This window comes from Oryzias latipes, chromosome 11, assembly GCF_002234675.1.
Source record: "Oryzias latipes chromosome 11, ASM223467v1".
Taxonomy (NCBI): Eukaryota; Metazoa; Chordata; class Actinopteri; order Beloniformes; family Adrianichthyidae; genus Oryzias; species Oryzias latipes.
The window spans coordinates 1,324,571-1,345,295 of NC_019869.2; the positions used below are offsets into that span (position 1 = coordinate 1,324,571).

The following is a 20,725-nucleotide window of genomic DNA, read 5'->3' on the forward strand; positions in this document are numbered from 1 at the left end:
GGAATGGAAGAGGTAGCTAATACTTCTCAATATTTTAGGCTATTGATATTGCCTTCCACCCTGCAAATGTTTGGCACACCCCCATACTGGATGGAACCCCAGACCAGGATTTTTCAGATTTTTCCAAACTTAACTGTTTTCTGGGTGAATCTTGGGTCCATGCGGGCTCCAGTTGGTCTCCTGCAATATTTGCGGCGGCTGTGATGTAATTCAACTGAAGACTCATCTGAGAAATCCACCTTCTGCCACTTTTCCAGCGTCCATCCTTTTAGCAGGCTGTGGGCCTTGGCAAATGCCACACATTTTTTCAATTGCCTTTTGTTTGGTGCTGGTTTCTGGGCACTGATTCGACCATGGAGGCCATTTTGAGACAGAATTCTAAAAACTGTTCTGGTTGACACGGGGACTTGAGGTGACCAGGCCTGGTGGAGCTCTGCTGCAGTGGAAAAGGGGCTGGCCTTGGATTTTCCAACCACCAAAAGGTCCTCTCGAGCAGTTGTCTTGGGGGGTCTGCCGGACCTGGGCTTGTCAAAAACATCTCCAGTCTCTTCAAATCTTTTTCTTATTCTTTGTACTTGACGCTGAGACACATTGAAGGTGTCAGCCACCTCAGCAGTGGATCTGGTCTTCAGCCTCTTGCTAATCAACGCTTTGGTCTCAGGGTGACTCTTAGGCATGATGTCAGAGGTCAAGTTGCAGTTGATGTGAAGGCCTAGTGTGCTGGGGTTCTTTTTAGACACACCCACTAATTGATTGATCAGTAATTGATCACAGGTGAGGCTGTAATCTAGGATTGGGTGCATCATATGCAAGGTGACAAAACTTTTGTCTTGCCAAGATGTGACCTTTGTGTTCATTAAATGATCAATATTTCTTCAGTGAAGCAATTTTATTTTAGTATATTGAACATGATTTGGGAGCGTTTTAGCTTTCATATGAGACAATTCTAAAACCAATGGATTCAATAAAAGTGAGGTTATACGCTTTTGTTTCTACAAATGGATAAGCAACAAGACTTTGGTCAGGGACTCTATGGACCTACATGGTGTTTTTTCATTTATTGTTGCAGTTGTTGTTTCAGTGGTTTTTGTTCTTTCAATTGTTGTTTAGTGTGTGTATTTATTTATTTAGGTTAATTAATTTACTTAGTCCTGCAGGTTGCAGATGTTCTTCTGTTCTTTTATAATGTTGTTCTGTTAAACCTGAAGGTCACTTCTGCTGTTTAGATGTTTTTTTTTGCTGCTGCAGAGAAAATAACTTCCTCATCGTGGAATGAATAAAGTCTTACATTATCTTTCCATGAGACTGGATAGACATATATATCCAGTAAATGGATGTTTAAATACGTCGGCAGGTCTCTTCTCCTCAACTTCATTTCAAATTGACACATCATTTACATTTCAAGCCTGAACTGTTTTTTCTTGAACCTGGTAGTCATATCAGAGAAGTTGTGTAGAATGGAAAGCTGGAAACTGGTTTACTGAGGTTCAGAAAGGTCTCAGTCTCTGTTCTCACTAACTTTGTGTTGCAGCCAGAAAATTCTATGTTCATTTACTTTAATTAAGGCATGAAAGATGTGAAAAACATTTCTTATTTTAGTTATTTCCTATACTCTTTTATTTTGAAAAGACAGCAGTGTCTCCATGTTTGCAATGTGCGCATGTGCAGAATTGAGATGCGCTTTGATGTGGATGCCATCACGTTTTTCTTCTCTTGCTCTGGCTGCCTCAGAAGAAAGCACTAAATATAAAACATACAAAGTCCGGGTGAATAAAGTTGCCAAAAAGAAGACTAAGTCCTGTCTGTCTTCAAGGGTGCAACATTTGCTGATGTTTTCTCTGTCCTGAAAGAGTTAGCACCTCTGACAGATGCAACACTTTTTCTGTTTCTAGTCTTTTAGTGAGAACAGGAAACTCATGGAGAAAATAAAGAGAAGTAAACTACAGTCACTTTATTTTCAGTGACTTTATAATCACCCTGTTTGTTTTATTCTGTAATTTGAAGTTGATTCCCTGTTTAGACTGGAGTTCAAAGAGAAACGGAATTTCAATTTGTATGTATGTTAAAACATTGCAGAGATTGACAATAAAGTTTACTTTGACTTAAAATAAATAAATGAAATGTCCTAAACTAAACGTATTAAAACGTTTGGTCTAGTCTTCCTCCTCCTCAGAAAGGAGGAAGACAGAGTGAAGACACACAGGACATTCACTGTCCAGACTGTTTGAACCTCTGGTCCAGTGGACCCAAACAGCCTGGATGGAATATGAATGTGTAGGGGGGGTGTACAGCAGGGGGGTCAAACTCCAGGCCTGGGGGGCCGGCCTCCTGCTGGTTTTCCAGAAATCCTGCCTCATCTGCTGCTGATGACCTGGATCAGGTGTGTTTAGCCAATAAGGAGCTTCAACAGCAGGTTGGTTGGAAACATGTTGGACACCGGCCCCCCAGGCCTGGATTATGACCCCCCTTGCTTTAAATGCTGCAACTTGAAGGTTTTCCAACTCAAAGACCAGGCAGCACTGAAGGTTCCAGAGCATGCAACAGTCTTTGTTCTGCATGTTCTCCATGAGAAATGTAGATCTTCCCTCCATATGTCCAGCAAAGACCTATGAGGCATGCAAGTGTCACCACAAGCAGGTTGCTAAATTTGAAAGGTTCTTAAGCATCTAAAGCTAAATGACGTCATTCAGTTCAAAGGATGTTGCTATAGAGACATGTGTCACTTCAAACCACTGAAACCAAAGCTTCACACATTAATGACTGCTCAGTGGATTGATTGAATCTATCGTCACTGTGAATGCTGTCAAACTAAACAGCTTCTTCTTGATTTTTCTGATTTTTTGTTGCATTTATTACCTTGAAAGATTGGTGTGTGTTTTTCTAAACACGTTGGTGTGGCCCCCAACGCAAATATGCTCCATATGTCCAGCAAAGACCTATGAGGCATGCAAGTGTCACCACAAGCAGGTCACAGAATGGAATTGAAGCAGCAAACTTGTTGGCAGAAAGCTGCAGATGAACTGAGCTGCTGCTGCTATTTGCAGCCGTCTTTCTCAGAAACAGAAGGAATGGATCTAGAAATGACCAAACTGTTAACAGCACATTTCATTAGAAACCATTTCCTGTTAGAGTCAGACTGAAGAGATGGAAAAAACTGAACACAACTTCCCTAAAGTAATAGATCGCAGTCGTTAACTATATCATAATTACTTCTAGTAACAAATATAATCATATAATTTTTGTTCAAGGTTATATTTTGGTGGATTTTTCCAATCTATCAACATGCAGTTTAGCTGAAATGTTTTTTTACCAACAGTGGAGGAAATAAGTATTTGATTCTGTGCTGATTGTGTAGATTTGTCCATTTTAGAGGTTGATTTAGTCATTTAGTGAACTTATAGTACTGTTTACTTGAAGTCGCTCCAACATGATATAAATCATCTGCAACAACTAAAATCTCTGCTCTCCTTTGTAGTTCATGCTAGCATCCTTAAAGTAAATGAAGCATAAAGAAGCTTTAACAGAATAAACAGCTGCACTTGAGTCTGACTGTTTCAGACATTGAGAGACTACAATCCATGTGTTTGTGTGTCTGAATGTGGGAAAAAGGATTTGATAAGTGAGCTACGTATCAACAGTGTTCGTGCTGTGAGGCAAGAGTGCTGACCGCTACACCACAGTGCAGCTAACTGTGAAATATGAAGAACTAAAGTTCGGGCGGCCGTGGTGGAGAGGTAGGGCGGTCAACCCATGATCGTAAGGTTGCAGGTTCAATTCCCACCTTGCACGCCCATGTGTCAAAGTGTCCTTGGGGAAGACACTGAACCCCACCTTGCCTCTGGTGGTAGGCAGGCGCCTGTGTTTGGCAGCAGAGCGGCCACCAGTGTGTGAATGTGTGTGTGACTGTAAAGCACTTTGTCCTTGTAGGTAGAAAAGCCTTATATAAGAATACGCCATTTACCAAGTATGTTTAGTTTCTTTTAGAAAAAGTAACATTTCCTGTTAACATAGGAAGAGATTTTTAATACTTTGCTTTTGTAAAAACACATTTATTCTTATTTAGGAATTTTTCATCCAATTAAATGGAAACACTGTTTTTACACTTCAGTGCTGCTACTTCCTCAAAGTATTTTTATGGTTAAACAGGAAATCCTGTCTCCAGCTCAAATAGAGAAAATGTTTCACTTTCTGCAACATCTTCAGCCCACCTCTGAGTGATAACACAGCTGCAGCACCTCTTCTACTGCATCAGCCTTAAGATGGCCTCAGATATTTATGCCAAACCAGATTTCTCCAAGAAGGTCAGATACAACAGAAAGCAGCAAGAAGACACATCAGACTGGGAGGACTGTGAGGTGGAAATCTACAACGATGCATATGAATCTGTGGAGGACACCACCGGGGTTCAGTCACCAGAACAAGGTAAGAATGAACTCAATCTTCTGCATCCAGACATGCTGATCCAAATCTCAGTACCAGTTCAGCAAGAATTAGCATTTAGCATGGCTAGATTTGAACAAGGTTCTGAGTCAGGGGGGTCAGAATCCAGGCCTGGAGGGGTGATATCCAACATGTTTTCCAACCAACCTACCATTAAAGCTCCTCCACCTGATCCAGGTCATCAGGAACAGATAAGGCAGGATTTCTGGAAAACCAGCAGGAGGCCTGGAGTTTGACACCCCAAGAGCTTCAAAAATGGAAAAAGAAGCAATGGGAACAAGAGGCTGAACATTTTGAGCTGGAGCCTTTATTTAAAAAAACAATTGAACTGAGAAACCATCAGGATCCTTTGAAGAATTCAAAATGATCGTTTTATGAAGATCAACAGTCCTGCCACGATCAAAGAAATTCAGCTTTTTTCCTTCAAGAGATCCTGACAGGAAGATTTCTTATTGGAAAATAACTTGGAATGCATATTTCAATGTAAATTCTGTCTTTTAAAGGCTGTGGTCTTAAACTTTTGATCAGCTAATGAACAGTCAATTTCATTTAAATTGTTATTTTTAATAATTCAGCATCTTAAAATATGTGTTCTGTAGCTCCTCTTTCTTTTATGCATTTTGAAGCTCGATCTAGAACCTTGTTAAGGTCCAGCTGCACATTTTTTGCATTTTCTTAACTGGTCTTTAGATTTTGATCAGGAGTGTTTGATCAAAGAAAAATGGATTCTTCTCTGGAAGACAAGATCCCTCTTTATTTTTCTCTCATAGCTCCACAAACAGAGACGTGTCCTAAAGTCCAGAAAAGGTTCTGCAGATGTGAACAATGGCGTCTGTTGGTGCTGTGTACTGTCCTGTCAGCTGGATCCATCATTCTATCCTCATGTAAGATGAAATCTAACACCTCAACATCATAGTTTAGTTAAAAACTTCAAACTAGCAGCTCAGACTATTATTTTCTAATTTACTGAATGTTATCCTCACTTGAATTTATTTAACTTTTGTACGGTTTATTTAACCAAACAATACAATTTTCCAGACATGGTGGTCAACAATTACAATCTGCAGATGGAAGTGAAGGAGCTAAAGAAACACTCTGAAGGTGAGAAAAACATTAAAAACACCTAAACCATCTTTATGTTTGACTCTATTCTTGCATTAATTGCATTGATGCTTTGAAAATCTGTTTCTCCATATCTGCAACAGTAATAGTTCTACAAAGTGGTCATCACCAAATTTAACCATTCTTTGTCTGCATATGTGGGTGAAGGTTCTCATTCATCCATTGTCTAGACCAGGGGTGCTCATTACGTCGATCCTGATCGACCGGTCGATCTTCAAGGACAAGAGGGTAGATCGCGGGCCAGAAAAGATATAAAAAAAATCCACCAGCCAATCAAAATCCTCACTGAGAAGTACGGGACTTGATTGACATGTAGATTGGCCAATCGGACATCCTCTGAAACATACATCATTGCAGTCGCGTGTTTAAAAACACTGAGCGCAAACTCTGTCATCAGAAAGTCGCTTTCTGCCCCGCGGCACGGCAGAGGACCCCTCCGGACAACCGGAGTGTTTATTGAAGCCGTCCCGCGTGTCTCTTCCTGCTATCAGCTATGAGGTGCCGTGTAGGACATTATTCAGAATTAGCATTCATAAACACATGTGAAATCTCTCACACACACTAGTGAAATGCTCTCACACACACTACTGAAAATGCTCTCACATACACATGTGAAAATTTCAATAGAAACGGAAGGCATTTCAGTAGAAACGTTTTTTTTTTTACTTTATTGTTAGAAACGAAGTTGGTCGACTGAAGGCATTTCAGTGGAAATGAACCTGTGTCCGAATTCCTGCCCTGATCCCTAACTACTAAAACCTTATATAGTGCAGAACTATATAGTTCTATATAGTTCTCTGAATTTAAAAGCAATTCAGACACCCGTGCTCAGTACTTTTTTCTTTTGGGTGTTGTTCATAACGCGCTTGACACGGAAACAAAGTGGCGCATTACCGCCACCACCTGGTCTGGAGGCGACTACTCCTATTTAACGCGGAGAATGACACTTATTTGTCAGAGTAAAAACATAATAAATATGAACATTTTACAAAGACTATTTATGAATCTGCTGTGTTCTGATCATGGAAAACGTGACTGATTTATAAATAATTAAATTACAAACCCTTTGGTGTTGATTTAATGTATTTGTTCATAAATAAACCCCCAAGTTATTTTTTCATGCCAATATTTATTTTGTTTTTGTGCCGCTGAACGATTAACGGGCTCTTGCAAGGAGGCATTTTTTTCTGTAGTTTTCTTACACCTTACTAAAAATGGCTTTGAATATGAATCTGCCCGTGTTCATGGCAATAATTCAACCGTTTTTCGTGAGATCAAACTGAAAACGAGCAGATATGCAGCATCACAGGAAAGCAAGGACAAGCAGACATCTCAGAAGATTTCCTCTGGATGCCCTGACCAGACAGAATAACTTGTGAGTTAAACTTAAAGCTTTTTTTTTAGTTAAACTTAAACTTTAACTTAAACTTTGTTACTAATCATGCTCAAGGTTACACAGTCTGCTGGGTAAGAGTTTAACATTCTTTTTCAAGTGAGTTGTGTAGTCCAATTACATGAAACACTTGTGAGTTCAAAGTTTAGAATTTTTTATTCAGAGTCAAACCATATCACTTGTTTTAAACAAAAACAAAAGAAAAACTTTCATTTTTAAAAGTTTAAATGAAAATCCAAAAACCCAGCCAAATAAAAATCACGAGATTTTCCAGAATTAATAAATACTTCATAATCTAAAATGTAAGACATCAAAATAAATAGAAACATTAAAAAAATGTGATTTAATTTCCTCAATGAAATAATTAATGTTGCATTTTCCAGGGTCTTCCACGTCTCTACTGCTTTACCAACACAAAGGTGTCTGTCCTGGCCCTTTACGCTGACAGTCAGTCCGACACAAGACTGGATTTTCGGTTGACCCGCAGGACCATCGAGCATCTGGGTCGATGGTCCTGAAGCATCAGCTTCGGGTTCCTCACACTCTGGGGGGTCACAGGAGACTGACGTCCTGGTGTTTCTTTTCTGGCTGGCGTGTGGCACATCTTACAGTGTGGTAGCCAGAGTCTTTGACATGACACGGTCCACCGTGAGCGATGTTGTCCACAGGACGGCAGACCGCATCCTCCAGCTGATCAGCAGGGTCACCCAGCTTCCCAGTGGGAATGAACTACCATAAGTCGCCTCTGGATTTTAGCAGCTCGCTTGGTCTTTCTCCTTCCAAAGGGTCACAAGGAGCATTGATGGCTGCCACATAAGAATAAAGGCCCTAAAAGAAAATGCAGCTTGTTATTTTAACAGGAAGCTTTTTTATTCCATTAAAATGCATGCTGTATGTGACTCTAATGCCAAATTTATAGATATTTTTGTTGGGAATCCAGGATCAATCCATGATTCACGGGTTCTACGTAAAAGCCCAATTTATGTAAATCAAACAAACCCACCTGAAGGATCCTTTTGGGTGATGGTGGGTATCCCTGCATTGCACATTCCATCATGCTGCTGACACCCTACAGGGAACCCATGAGGAATGCCATTGAGGCAGTTACAACCAGAACCACTCCAGAACACGCTCTGTTGTGAAGAGAGCATTTGGCATGATAAAGATGAGGAGGAGAGCAATATTTCTGGGGGCACTGGAAGTAAAACCAACCTTTGCAATGAAAATCATTGCCTGCAGTTCAATTCTGCACATTCTGTGCATCAGCAAAGGCGACTGCTTAGCCAGAGATGTTGAGCCACAGCAGGACAACACCAGGAACATGCAGGACGAGCAGAGTCACGTCTGTCTGCAAGGACAAATCTTTGCTTTCCTTTCAGCTCCAACTGTGACACACATGACTCTAAAAGACCAGGATTATTGTTAACATGTATAAAAATAAATATTAACATATAAAACGAAATTCTAAATATGTACATCTGATATTTATATGAAAATCCTTTTGAGATTGTTAAAAATAGCTCAGATTTAAATAATACATGTAAATTATTCATTTTTGTTCATACATTTATTAAACAAATTGGAAAAACAATGGCTGCATTACATTTTAAACAATAATTTCAACTCAAGTAAACTTAACAAACTCTCCTGTCGCTGTTCCTCCCTTCTAGCCCTTTCCTCCCCTCTCTTCTGGGTCTTTAACATAAACCTTTAACCCAGTACGACAACGATTAACCGTTTATTAAAATGAAGTCAAATCTGATCATGTGTCTCTACCCATCTGGCACGAGCTAGCTTGAAAACAAACAGGCTATCTTTCTCCATCCGCAAATGGATCGGATTTTCCTCATCCTTGTCTGTCCCTACATATATGAACACATTTAAAACATGTGTTAATAACTTGTGACTACGGTTAGAAGTCACTGCTTTTTGATGTAATATCTAGCGTTTGTTTTTAGCCTTCGGCGCTAATTCGCGTTAGCGTTAGCTTTAGGCAAGGCAAGGCAAGGCAAGTTTATTTGTATAGCACAATTCGTACACAAAGTAATTCAAGGTGCTTCACAAAACAGAAAAATGCATTAAAATCACAATACATCATAGAAATAATCAACATAAAATTTACTTTAAAAGAAAAGGAAAAAAAAAAAAAGATTTAAAAAGAAAGGAAGGAAAGAAAGGTACAGATAGGACTTTTCAGTCATATACACGGCTAAACGGAAATGTTTTAAGTCTAGATTTGAACATGAACACAGAAGAGGCCTGTCTTACGACTTCAGGGAGGCTGTTCCAGATTTTAGCTGCAGAATATTGAAACGCTGATTCCCCTTGTTTAGTTCTGACTCTGGGAATCAACAGGAGGCCGGTCCCTGAGGTCCTCAGAGTACGAGATGGTTTATATGGCACTAACATGTCAGAGATGTACTTTGGTGCGTGGCCATGGAGAGACTTGTACACAAGCAGAGCTGCTTTGAAGTCTATTCTTTGAGGTACAGGGAGCCAGTGCAAAGACCTGAGCACAGGACTAATGTGATCATACTTCCTGGTTTTGGTCAGGACTCGAGCAGCAGCATTCTGGATGTACTGAAGCTGTTTTACAGCTCGTTTGGACAGGCCGGTGAGCAGGCCGTTACAGTAGTCTAACCTACTGGAGACAAATGCATGGATAAGTATCTCCAGGTCTCGCTTTGAGATTATGTTTTTGATTTTGGCAATGTTTTTCAGGTGGTAAAATGCTGCTGATGTTACTGACTTGATATGGCTGTTAAAGTTCAGGTCAGAGTCCATGATTACCCCTAGATTTCTGACTTGATTTGAGGGTTTAAGAGACAGAGAATGAAGGTAGCTGCTGACAATTTCTCTTTGTTTCTGTGGGCCAAAAACAATAACTTCGGTCTTGTCTGAGTTTAGCTGGAGAAAGTTGTTCTGCATCCACGCGCTGATCTGTTGGAGGCAGTGGTTGAGAGAATCCACCGGCCCATATTCACCTGTTGTCAGTGACACATAGATCTGAGTATCATCTGCATAGTTGTGATAAGATATGTTATTACTGCGTATTAACTGCCCTAGTGGCAGCATGTAGAGGTTGAACAGAAGGGGTCCCAGGATCGATCCCTGGGGCACACCACAATTCAAGCCCATGTAGTCTGAGACACAACTCCCAATTTCAACAAAATATTTCCTGTCTTCTAGATAAGACTTGAGCCAACTTAGGGCAGATCCAGAGATGCCAACCCAGTCTTGGAGTCTGTGCAAAAGGATCCCATGATCAACAGTATCAAAGGCAGCGCTCAGGTCTAGCAGGATTAAGACAGAGACTTTTCCATCATCAGTGTTCAGGCGGATGTCATTGGTTACCTTGATAAGAGCAGTTTCTGTGCTATGATGGGGTCTAAAACCTGACTGGAAAACATCAAACGAATTGTTTAATAAGAGAAAGTCAGTGAGCTGTTGGTAGACAACTTTTTCAAGGACTTTTCCTAAAAATGGCAGATTAGAGATAGGTCTGTAATTATTCAGTACAGTGGGATCAAGACCGCTCTTTTTCAGGAGGGGTTTAATGACTGCAGTTTTTAAGGCCTCTGGAAATATTCCAGATTGAAGAGACATGTTAACTATTTGAGTAATTGATGGCAACACGCTGTTCAAGACAGACTTTAGAAATATAGTGGGTAACACATCAAGGCAGCATGTAGACGAGCTCAGACGGGTGATGGTCTCTTGGACAGTTTGGTCAGTGACAGGTACAAAGTGAGTCAGCTTAGAGTGAGTAGGTGGCCGTTCGATAGTTATATGTGTTGTGGAGTTGATGGCTTTTTTAATGCCCTGAACCTTGTCATTGAAAAATACAGCAAACTCATTACATTTAGGTGTACAAGCCAATTCTATTGGTAGCTGGGTTGGAGGGTTAGTTAATCTGTTAACTGTTGTGAACAGGATACGAGAGTTGCTGCTGCAACTTCCAATTATTTCAGAGAAGTACCTTTCCCTTGTTCTGCATAAGATCTGGTTATAAGCGTACAACTCCGCCTTATATATTCCATAATGAACCTCGAGTTTTGACTTGCGCCACTGTCGTTCAGCTCTGCGGCACTGTTGTTTCTGTGCCCTGACTAGATCATCATTCCTCCAGGGAGCTTTCTGTCTATGTTTTCTCAATTGAACTTTCATAGGGGCAATGGCATCCAGAACATTCAAGATGCTAGAAGTAACAGAATTCAGCATTTCATTAACATTGGCACCAGAGACGTTTTCAGGGTTTATCATTTCTACAAACTGTGCCCTAGTGCTCTCATTTATTTGTCTCCTTTGGACAACTGCAGGGCCAGGCGGTGGTTTGGGAGCAACAGACAGGTCAAAGAATACACAGAAATGATCAGAGAGGGCGACATCAACCACACTGACATTGTAAATAGTAACCCCCCTTGTGATGAGCAGGTCCAGAGTGTGCCCTCTGCTGTGGGTGGGGCAACTCACATGCTGAATTAGACCAAAGGTTTCAAGGACAGCATTGAGCTCTTTTGCATTTCTGTCATTGACATTGTCAACATGAACATTAAAATCACCTGTAATGACTAGACCATCAAAGTCTGTGCACACAACTGAGAGCATTTCAGTGAAATCATCAATAAAACTTTGGCTGTGCTGAGGAGGTTTGTACATAACTATGCAGAGTAAGGGAGGAGTTTGTTTTAACTCAATCTTAAAGGACACATACTCAAATGATGAAAACACACCAAATGATAGTCTGCGGGTTGCAATATTATCTCTAAACAGTGCAGAAACGCCTCCACCCTTTTTATTTTCTCGTATTTCCGATTCATGTTTGTAGTTGGGGGGAGTTGATTCGACTAGAACTATGTTTCCTGTGTTTTTGTCAAGCCATGTTTCAGTTAAAAACATAAAATCAAGATTAAAAGAAGAGATAAGATTATTGATTAAAAATGATTTGTTGCATAAAGATCTGACATTGAGTGCAGCAAGTTTGAGATTAGTTTCCTTGGGACTGGTCAAAACCTTCTTGCAAGGGATGTGAACTAGATTTCTTTGATTGGACAGTCTAACTGCCCTTTTTTGCATTCTACGTGGTGCAACTACAGGTATAGCACCAGAAGGAAGCTGTTCATCACAGGGCCCCAGTTTGACATAACCTTTCCTAGGACACTGGGGGCCCGTTTCATCCTAGCTCCGGGGAATAGCACGTCTAGAGGCGCGCAGGAGAGGTCGAGTTGAGGGTAGTTTGGGTGATGGACCGGGAGGAGTGGGAGCTGGACGGGATTTGGGTGAACGACGGAGGGGGCGTGTTGGAGGGGGTTTGGATGAAGGCCGTGTTGGAGGGACTTTGGGTGAAGGATGAGGAGGGGGGATGAGGAGCTTTAGCATTACTGAAATTGATGAGCTTCAAAACAATCTAGGTTGTTGATTGAGGAATATAACATATTAAACACATCATCTTAAGTATTTACAAATATATTTATATATATATGTGACGTCATTTCCGGGTGAGCTATTCCCAGTGCTAGTTGTGTGACTGCTGTCCTCTTGTTTGGCATTAGCCTTACTACTATTGCTTACTCTAAGGGTTATCTGGGTTAATATTCACATCTAGTACCTTTTATTAGCGAATCCACCACTGTTAAACCGCTTGCTGTTCACTTTTCTCATTTTGCTAAATAAACCACTTCTCTTTACTTAAACACCGCTAGCCTTAGCTTAGAACCTAGTATGGCCACCACCACTCCTTCCGCCTCTCCTCCTCTCTCCTGCCCCATGTGCCATATGTTTAGTGATGACCCTGCCTCCTTTAGTGAAGATAGGGGTAGGTGTGTTAAGTGTAGTCTTGTGTTAGACTTGGAGGCCAGGCTGGAGCAGTTAGAAGCGCGGCTCCGCACAGTGGAAGCTAAGCCGGCTAGCCAGGTCGTTACTCGTAGCGCGGGCCGCGCTACCAGGGCTAACTTAGTTAGCACCCCAGCGCCCTCCCAACAGCCGGGAGACAGTCAGGGGTTTGTACCGGTTGGGAGGAAACATAGTGCTAAACGCAAAAACTTAGAGCACCCGAGACTCCACGTTAGTAATAGGTTCTCCCCCCTCAGCGACACACCCGCTGAACACTCAACTCTGGTTATAGGCTCTTCTGAAGTTAGAAACCTGGAGCTCCCAGCGGCTACAGTCAGGTGTTATCCGGGGGCCAGAGTTGGTGACATCGAGGGGAACCTTAGGATGTTAGCTCAGAGTAAGTCCAGGTTCCGTCGAGTCGTGATTCACGCAGGCGGTAATGATGCCCGACGGAGACAGTCAGAGGTGGTTAAGTTAAACGTAGCTTCGGTGTGTAAACTGGCTAAGACGATGTCCGACACTGTAATTTTCTCTGGTCCCCTGCCGAACTTAGTCAGTGATGAAATGTACAGCCGCTTTTCATCATTTAACCGCTGGCTTTCTAGATGGTGCCCAGAAAACGGCGTTGGTTTTGTGGATAACTGGAGCGCGTTTTGGGGGAAGCCCGGTCTCATGCGGAGAGACGGCGTCCATCCCACCCGGGACGGTGCCGCTCTTCTTTCTAGAAACATTTCTGCTAGCCTTAGTCTGTTAACCTGACAATCCAGAGACGAGACCCGGGCGCAGAGCAGCAGTGTAAAACGCTCCTCTGAGCCTCCCTTAGGGTTAGTGCCGGTGCAAAACCCATGCAGGGAAAGTCAAGCAGGTCCTAGCTTTAGCTTATGTGCTGAAAGACAAATGAAAGGAGCGCGTCATAGAAACCTTAAAGTGACAGACAGCAGTTCTCACAAGCAGAATTATGATGTCATTAAATGCGGTTTATTAAACATTCGATCCATTTCCTCCAAGTCCCTCTTAGTCAATGAGTTAATTACTGATAACAATCTTAGTCTTTTAGCCTTAACAGAAACTTGGCTCCATCAGGATGACTATGTTAGATTGAATGAAGCAACCCCCCCCACTTATGCTAACTATCAGAAATCCAGGATTTCAGGGAAAGGAGGTGGTTTGGCAGTAATATCACAGTCTAGCTTACTTCTCAGCCCTAAAGTTAAAAATGCTTATAATTCATTTGAAAACATCATATTGTCTTTAAGTCACCCTAACAGGAAAACTCGAAAACCTGTTTTACTCATAATTATTTATCGCCCCCCCGGCCCATATTCAGAATTTTTAACTGAGTTTTCCGACTTCCTATTGACTATTGTCTTAGATTCTGATCAAATTATAATATTAGGGGATTTTAATATTCATGTTGATGACCCCAGTGACTGTCTAGGAAAGGCTTTTGCAGCTTTATTAGATGATGTTGGTTTCACCCAAAGTGTGAATGAACCCACTCACTGTCATAAGCACACCCTGGACCTTGTTCTAACCCATGGGATAGAGATCAACCAGCTGAGTGTCCTTCCTCTTAACCCCATCATTTCTGATCACTTTATGATTACCTTCCAGTTTAGATTAGAACATCCTTCTGCCCCAGTGAATAAGAAACAGCTTAGAAGAACCTTAACTGACCGTTCTGTGTCTGAGTTTAAACACACAGTTCAGCCAGTACTTAGTGATATTCTGAGAAAATACTCTGAGTCCAGCTCCCATAGCATCAGTCCTAGTATAAATGACCACTTTGTTAATGATGCCTTACAAGCCCTCAGGAGTACACTCGATGTTGTTGCCCCCTTGAAACCTAAGTTCGTCAGACAAAACCGAGTAGCACCGTGGTTTAACGCTGAAACTCGTTCTCTTAAACAAGAAACCCGTAAGTTGGAAAGAGAATGGCGCCGCTCCGGTTCAGAGCAGTCTCTGGATATCTGGAAACATAGCCTATTAAATGATAAAAAAGCTCTGCGTAGAGCTAGAAGCCAGTACTATTCAACCTTAATATCAGAGAATGGAAACAATCCAAGATTTCTTTTTAGCACTATTGCTAAATTAACTCGCAGTCAGAGCTCAGTAGAACCACATGTTCCTGTTTCTCTCAGCTCTGATGATTTTCTTACATTTTTCGACAGTAAAATCTCAAATATTAGACATAAGTTAAATCAAGTTATTCCTACTATCAGCCCAGAACAGGCTGAAGCGGTAGAAATGGAGGCATCCATAGAAACCTCTGTAACATTAGACTGCTTCACTGCTGTGGATCAAGCGGAAATAACATCAATTATTACGTCCTCCAAATCCTCAACGTGTCTGTTAGACCCAATTCCCACTAGACTTTTTAAAGAAACTTTTCCCCTAATTAATGATCCCATATTAACAATGATAAATGCCTCTCTGGAAACGGGTTACGTGCCACAGTCTTTTAAATATGCAGTTGTTAAACCTCTTCTGAAAAAGCCCAGTTTGGATCCTAGCATCTTGGCCAACTATAGACCGATATCAAACCTGCCCTTTATTTCTAAAATCCTAGAAAGAGTTGTAGTTAAGCAGCTTTACTGCCACCTACAGGACAACAGCCACTTTGAAGACTTTCAGTCGAGGTTTAGACCTCACCACAGTACGGAAACTGCACTAGTTAGAGTCTCTAATGACCTGCTATTGGCCTCAGAAAAGGGACTACTTTCTATTCTGGTCCTGTTGGACCTCAGTGCTGCCTTTGACACTATCGACCACGGTATTTTACTCCATAGATTAGAGCAGGACATAGGGATCAGAGGATCTGCTCTCCAGTGGTTTAAATCCTATCTGTCTGATAGGTATCAGTTCGTTAATGTAAATGGCCATTCCTCTCAGTGCACTCGAGTCAACTATGGAGTCCCACAGGGCTCAGTCTTGGGACCGATCCTGTTTACGCTTTATATGCTACCCCTAGGAAACATAATCAGGAACCACAGCATTAATTTTCATTGTTATGCCGACGATACGCAGTTGTATTTATCCATGAAGCCTGACCAGAATGACCAGATAGAGAAACTGAACGCCTGCATCAGTGACATCAAGACCTGGATGACAATTAATTACCTCCTCTTGAACCCAGAAAAAACTGAGGTCATTATACTTGGTCCTAAAAACCTCAGAGATGCTCTGTCTGCTCAGATAGTCTCCCTGGATGGTATAAGTATAGCCCCCAATTCCACAGTTAGAAACCTTGGGGTTTTACTTGACCAGGATTTATCATTTAAGGCTCACATATCTCAGGCGTGTAGAACTGCCTTTTTTCACCTGCGGAATATTGTTAAGATCAGAAATATACTTTCTAAGAGTGATGCTGAAAAACTCATCCATGCATTTGTTACGTCGAGGCTGGATTACTGTAACTCCTTGTTAGCAGCGTGTCCTAAGAGTTCCTTAAGAAGTCTCCAGCTTGTTCAGAACGCAGCTGCTAGATTGTTAGCTGGAACCAGCAGAAGAGATCACATCACTCCTGTGTTAGTTTCGCTCCATTGGCTCCCAGTTGATTCTAGAATCAAGTTCAAGATCCTCCTCTTAACCTATAAGGCCTTACATGGAATGGCCCCGTCCTATATTAAGGACCTCATAGTCCCTTACCAACCAATCAGAACACTTCACTCGCAAAATGCAGGACTGCTTGTGGTTCCTAGAATTAGTAAAAGTACGGTTGGAGGTAGAGCGTTTAGCCACCAAGCCCCTGTCTTATGGAATAAACTCCCAGCTCATGTAAGAGAGGCCGACTCAGTTTCTACATTCAAAGCTAGACTGAAAACATTCCTCTTTGGACAGGCTTATTGTCAGACTAGTTAGTATTCAGAGATTATTTAACTTAATGTTAGTTTGTTTAAATTAAACTTAATAATAACTATTTCTTTTAAAAGGCTGCTAGAAGTTGAAGCTGGGGTAACTATGGTGCACTGGGGTTCTGTCCTCTTTCCTTTTTTACTTCTACCCTTCCTCTCCTCTATTCTTGATCATAATTTATCATTTAGTTCTCCATGCCTCTGTTTGGTGCAGTGCGATTCATGTATTGTCCCTCTTTTCCTCTCCCCTCCTGGGGAGTGGGAGTGCTTCCAGACTCCAGTTGGCTCATCCGTGCTCCAGTTCCTGACCGTTTACCTCGCCTTTGCTCCTGCTCCTACACCTGGCTGTGGATCCTGCCTCTGGCTCATCTCTGGCTCGTCTCTGCTCTGTACCTGACCGAGTACCTCGTCTCTGCTCCTGCTCCTACACCTGGCTGTGGTTCCTGTCTCCGGCTCGACTCGCGCCTTTGACTGTCCCCACAGCCACGGCTGGATGAAGCTCGTCTGCTGGACTTTTATATATGTAGTTGTAGATTTAGATAAGTTAATTCTTCTCTAAGAGTTCTGGTAAATCGCCTGTCTGTCCTGGGGGAGGATCCCTCCTTCATGTGGGCACCCCTGAGGTTTCTTCGTTTTTTCCGGAATCCGGTTTTTTTGGGAGTTTTTCCTTACCGCGAAGGGGGGTCTAAGGGCAGGGATGCCAGTATAGCTTAGTCAGTTTGTTAGTTCATTTTAGTATTTTTCTATTGAACTCTTTGTATTCGTGATCCTTTTGATTTCATGTTTTACTTTGAAGCCCATCGAGACGACTGTTGTTGTGATTTTGGGCTATACAAATAAAATTGAAATTGAAATTGAAATATTTTACAACAGATACTGGATATTTTTTTAATATACTTACACGTTTCGGTGGTTTTCCTTGTGCAACCGGCTGCCATTTTCGAATGATTCAGACGAATGATTATCTCGCGATAATCAGCCAACTTCCGTTTCTACTGAAATGCCTTCCGTTTCTGTCGAAAATTTCAGTAGTGTATGTGAGAGGATTTTCACATGTGTATGTGAGAGCATTTTCACATGTGTATGTGAGAGCGTTTTCGATAGTGTATGTGAGAGCATTTTCAGTAGTGTATGTGAGAGCATTTTCAGTAGGGTAAGACCCTTAACGTTAATGCCTACCTCACAACATGAGAGACAATGAATCACATGTCATGCCGGCTCAGACGTCGCCCGGCCAAACAAGGTCTGCGTCAGGTGTTGAGGAACCAGAGCACCCTGATGGAAAGTGGGCTACTGGAACAAGACGGAAATGGACTAAATGTGAGAACAAGGTTCTGTTAGAATGCTACTACTCAAGTAATCCCACCCAGAGGGGTTACATGCAGAGAATGTGGAATGAATGGATGCTTCGAAACCCACAATCAAGGCTAACTGCCAAACAACTGGTAGCCCAATGCTCTAACATCCAGAAACGGCAACTCCTATCACAACTTGAGATTGAAGCGATACAATACAATGCCACGGGAGAGCCAGAACAACAGGTCAGAGAGGAGATATGCCACACTTCCACCCTGAGATTGGGTACACTGCCCCAACAACCACAATTACACTGAGCGAGGCAGCAACTGACCTGAAAGACAAGATCATGTCTACAATGAACACTAGGCTACCCCGACACCAACTACAACGGTTAAGTGACGTACCTGAAAGTCTACTGGAAACTGTGAATGAAGCATTGAGGGCAATTCCTACCACAAACATTACAGAAACCAATGAACTGGTTTACACTTCAGCAGCAGTGATCCTTGAGATGCTTGGCTATAAGAGCAACCATGGAAGAAAACAGTACCCACCATGGAAGCAACGGTTAGAGGCCAAAATCAAGGCAACTCGGAAGGATGTGAATAAGCTGAAAGAGGCTCAAAGAGGTACAATGAGAAAGCAAGTACCTAAGAGATACAGCCAGATGCCCATACCTGAAGCACTGGAAACTGCCAAACAAAGGCTCCCAGCCTTGAGCAGCCGCCTAAAGAGGTACACAAGAGACAATGAAGCCAGACGAATAAACAGGCTCTTCGCAACTCAACCTGCAAAAGTGTACGCTCAGTGGCAGGGTCAAAACAGCCGAGCAGACCCACCAAGGCTAGAAACTGAAAAGTATATGGGAGAAAGAGACAGCACAAAACAGCAATGCTCAGTGGCTGGTCTCTCTGAGAAAAGAACATAGCAACCTCCCTGAACAGAATCCAGTAACCATCACAGTAGCAGACATCCAAGAAAGAGTCTCAGGTATGAAGAACTGGACAACACCTGTCCCTGAAATGATACATGCCTACTGGCTAAAGAAGCTTACCGCACTCCACGAGCGCCTGGCAGCACAAATGAACCAGCTGTTAAGAGATGGGCTCACCCCGAATGGCTAACAGAAGGGCGAACGATCCTGATCCAGAAGGATCCCTCAAAGGGTGCAGTCCCATCCAACTACCGGCCAATAACCTGTCTCTCCACAACATGGAAGCTCATGGTAGGCATCATTGCAACCAAGATAAATAGGCACATGGATCAATTCATGAGTAACACACAGAAGGGCATTGGTAGAGACTCCAGAGGAGCCAAACACCAACTCCTGGTCAACAGAACAGTCGCTCAAGACTGCAAGTCACGACACACCAACCTGTGCACAGCCTGGATTGATTACAAGAAGGCCTATGACTCAATGCCACACACATGGATCACTGAATGCTTGGAGCTGTACAACATCAACAGGACTCTAAGAGCCTTCATAGGAAACTCAATGAAGCTGTGGAAAACCACCCTTGAAGCCAATGTGAAGCCACTTGCACAAGTGTCCATCAAAAGACTGGTTATGGATACCGACTCAGAAATGGGGCCAACATCAGTCACCTCCTCTACATGGATGACATCAAGCTATATGCTAAGAGCGAGCGTGACATTGACTCCCTGATCCACACCACCAGGATCTACAGTACAGACATTGGGATGTCATTCGGGCTCGAGAAATGCAGCCGGATGGTGACAAAGATAGGCAAGGTAGTCCACACAGGGCTACTCCCAGAAGGAACAATAGCAGACATCGAGGACAGTTACAAGTACCTTGGAATTCCGCAGGCAAATGGCAACCTGGAGCAGGAAACAAGGAAAGCTGTAACAGCTAAATACCTCCAACGAGTAAGGCAAGTCCTGAGAAGCCAGCTCAATGGCAGAAATAAGACCCGGACAATAAACAGCTACGCACTGAAAGTTATCAGATACTCTGCAGGAAAAATAAGATGGCCGAAGGAAGAGATACAGACCACAGATGTTAAAACACAAAAGCTCCACACCATGCATGGAGGGTTCCATCCCAAATCCAGCACCCTGAGACTGTATGCTAGCCGCAAGGAAGGAGGCCGAGGACTTGTGAGCGTAGAAGCCACTATCCAGGATGAAACATCCAAGATGCATGAGTACATCAAGCTCAAGGCCCCAACTGACAGTGTGCTCAGTGAATGTCTCAGGCAATGGAGAGCAGAGGATACAGTGCTGGAGGACAGATCCTCATGGGAGGACAGACCCCTGCATGGGATGTACCACCGGACCACAACTGAAGTGGCTGATATCAAGAAGTCCTACCAATGGCTACAAAGGGCTGGCCTACAGGACAGCACTGAAGCACTCATCCTGGCAGCTCAGGAACAAGCCCTGAGCACCAGAGCCATAGAGGCTCAGATCTACCACACCAGACAAGACCCAAGGTGTAGATCTACCACACCAGACAAGAACCAAGGTGTAGATCTACCACACCAGACAAGACCCAAGGTGTAGGCTGTGCAAAGAGGCGCCTGAAACAATCCAGCACATAACTGCAGGATGTAAGATGCTGGCAGGTAAAGCATACATGGAGCGCCACAATCAAGTGGTTGGAATAATATACAGGAACATGTGTGCAGAATATGGACTGGAAACCCCATCCATGTGTTGACATGTTTTCAAAATGGGAAAGACCTCCGAAGGTGGTAGAGAATGAGAGGGCAAAGATCCTGTGGGACTTCCAGATCCAGACTGATAGGATGGTAATGGCGAA

At 42.6% G+C, this 20,725-nt stretch overlaps 1 protein-coding gene across 8 annotated transcripts in view; it reads left to right on the plus strand.

The window, feature by feature from the left end:
* The window catches only part of LOC105354996 (CD209 antigen-like protein E), a 686,243-nt gene that overhangs the window by 636,999 nt on the left and 28,519 nt on the right, over positions 1 to 20,725 (plus strand). For 2 of the 8 annotated variants that reach the window (XM_023959702.1, XM_023959710.1), the window contains exons 1-3: positions 4,155 to 4,422; positions 5,211 to 5,324; positions 5,479 to 5,541. The exons of 2 other annotated variants lie outside the window; for them this stretch is intronic. In XM_023959702.1, coding sequence (XP_023815470.1) covers positions 4,260 to 4,422; positions 5,211 to 5,324; positions 5,479 to 5,541 — 340 coding nt within the window. In that variant the 5' untranslated portion in view covers positions 4,155 to 4,259. Of the gene's footprint in view, positions 1 to 4,154; positions 4,423 to 5,210; positions 5,325 to 5,478; positions 5,542 to 20,725 lie in introns of those variants that run through there. 4 more of the 8 variants (XM_023959700.1, XM_023959705.1, XM_023959703.1 and 1 more) reach the window with 4 other exon arrangements.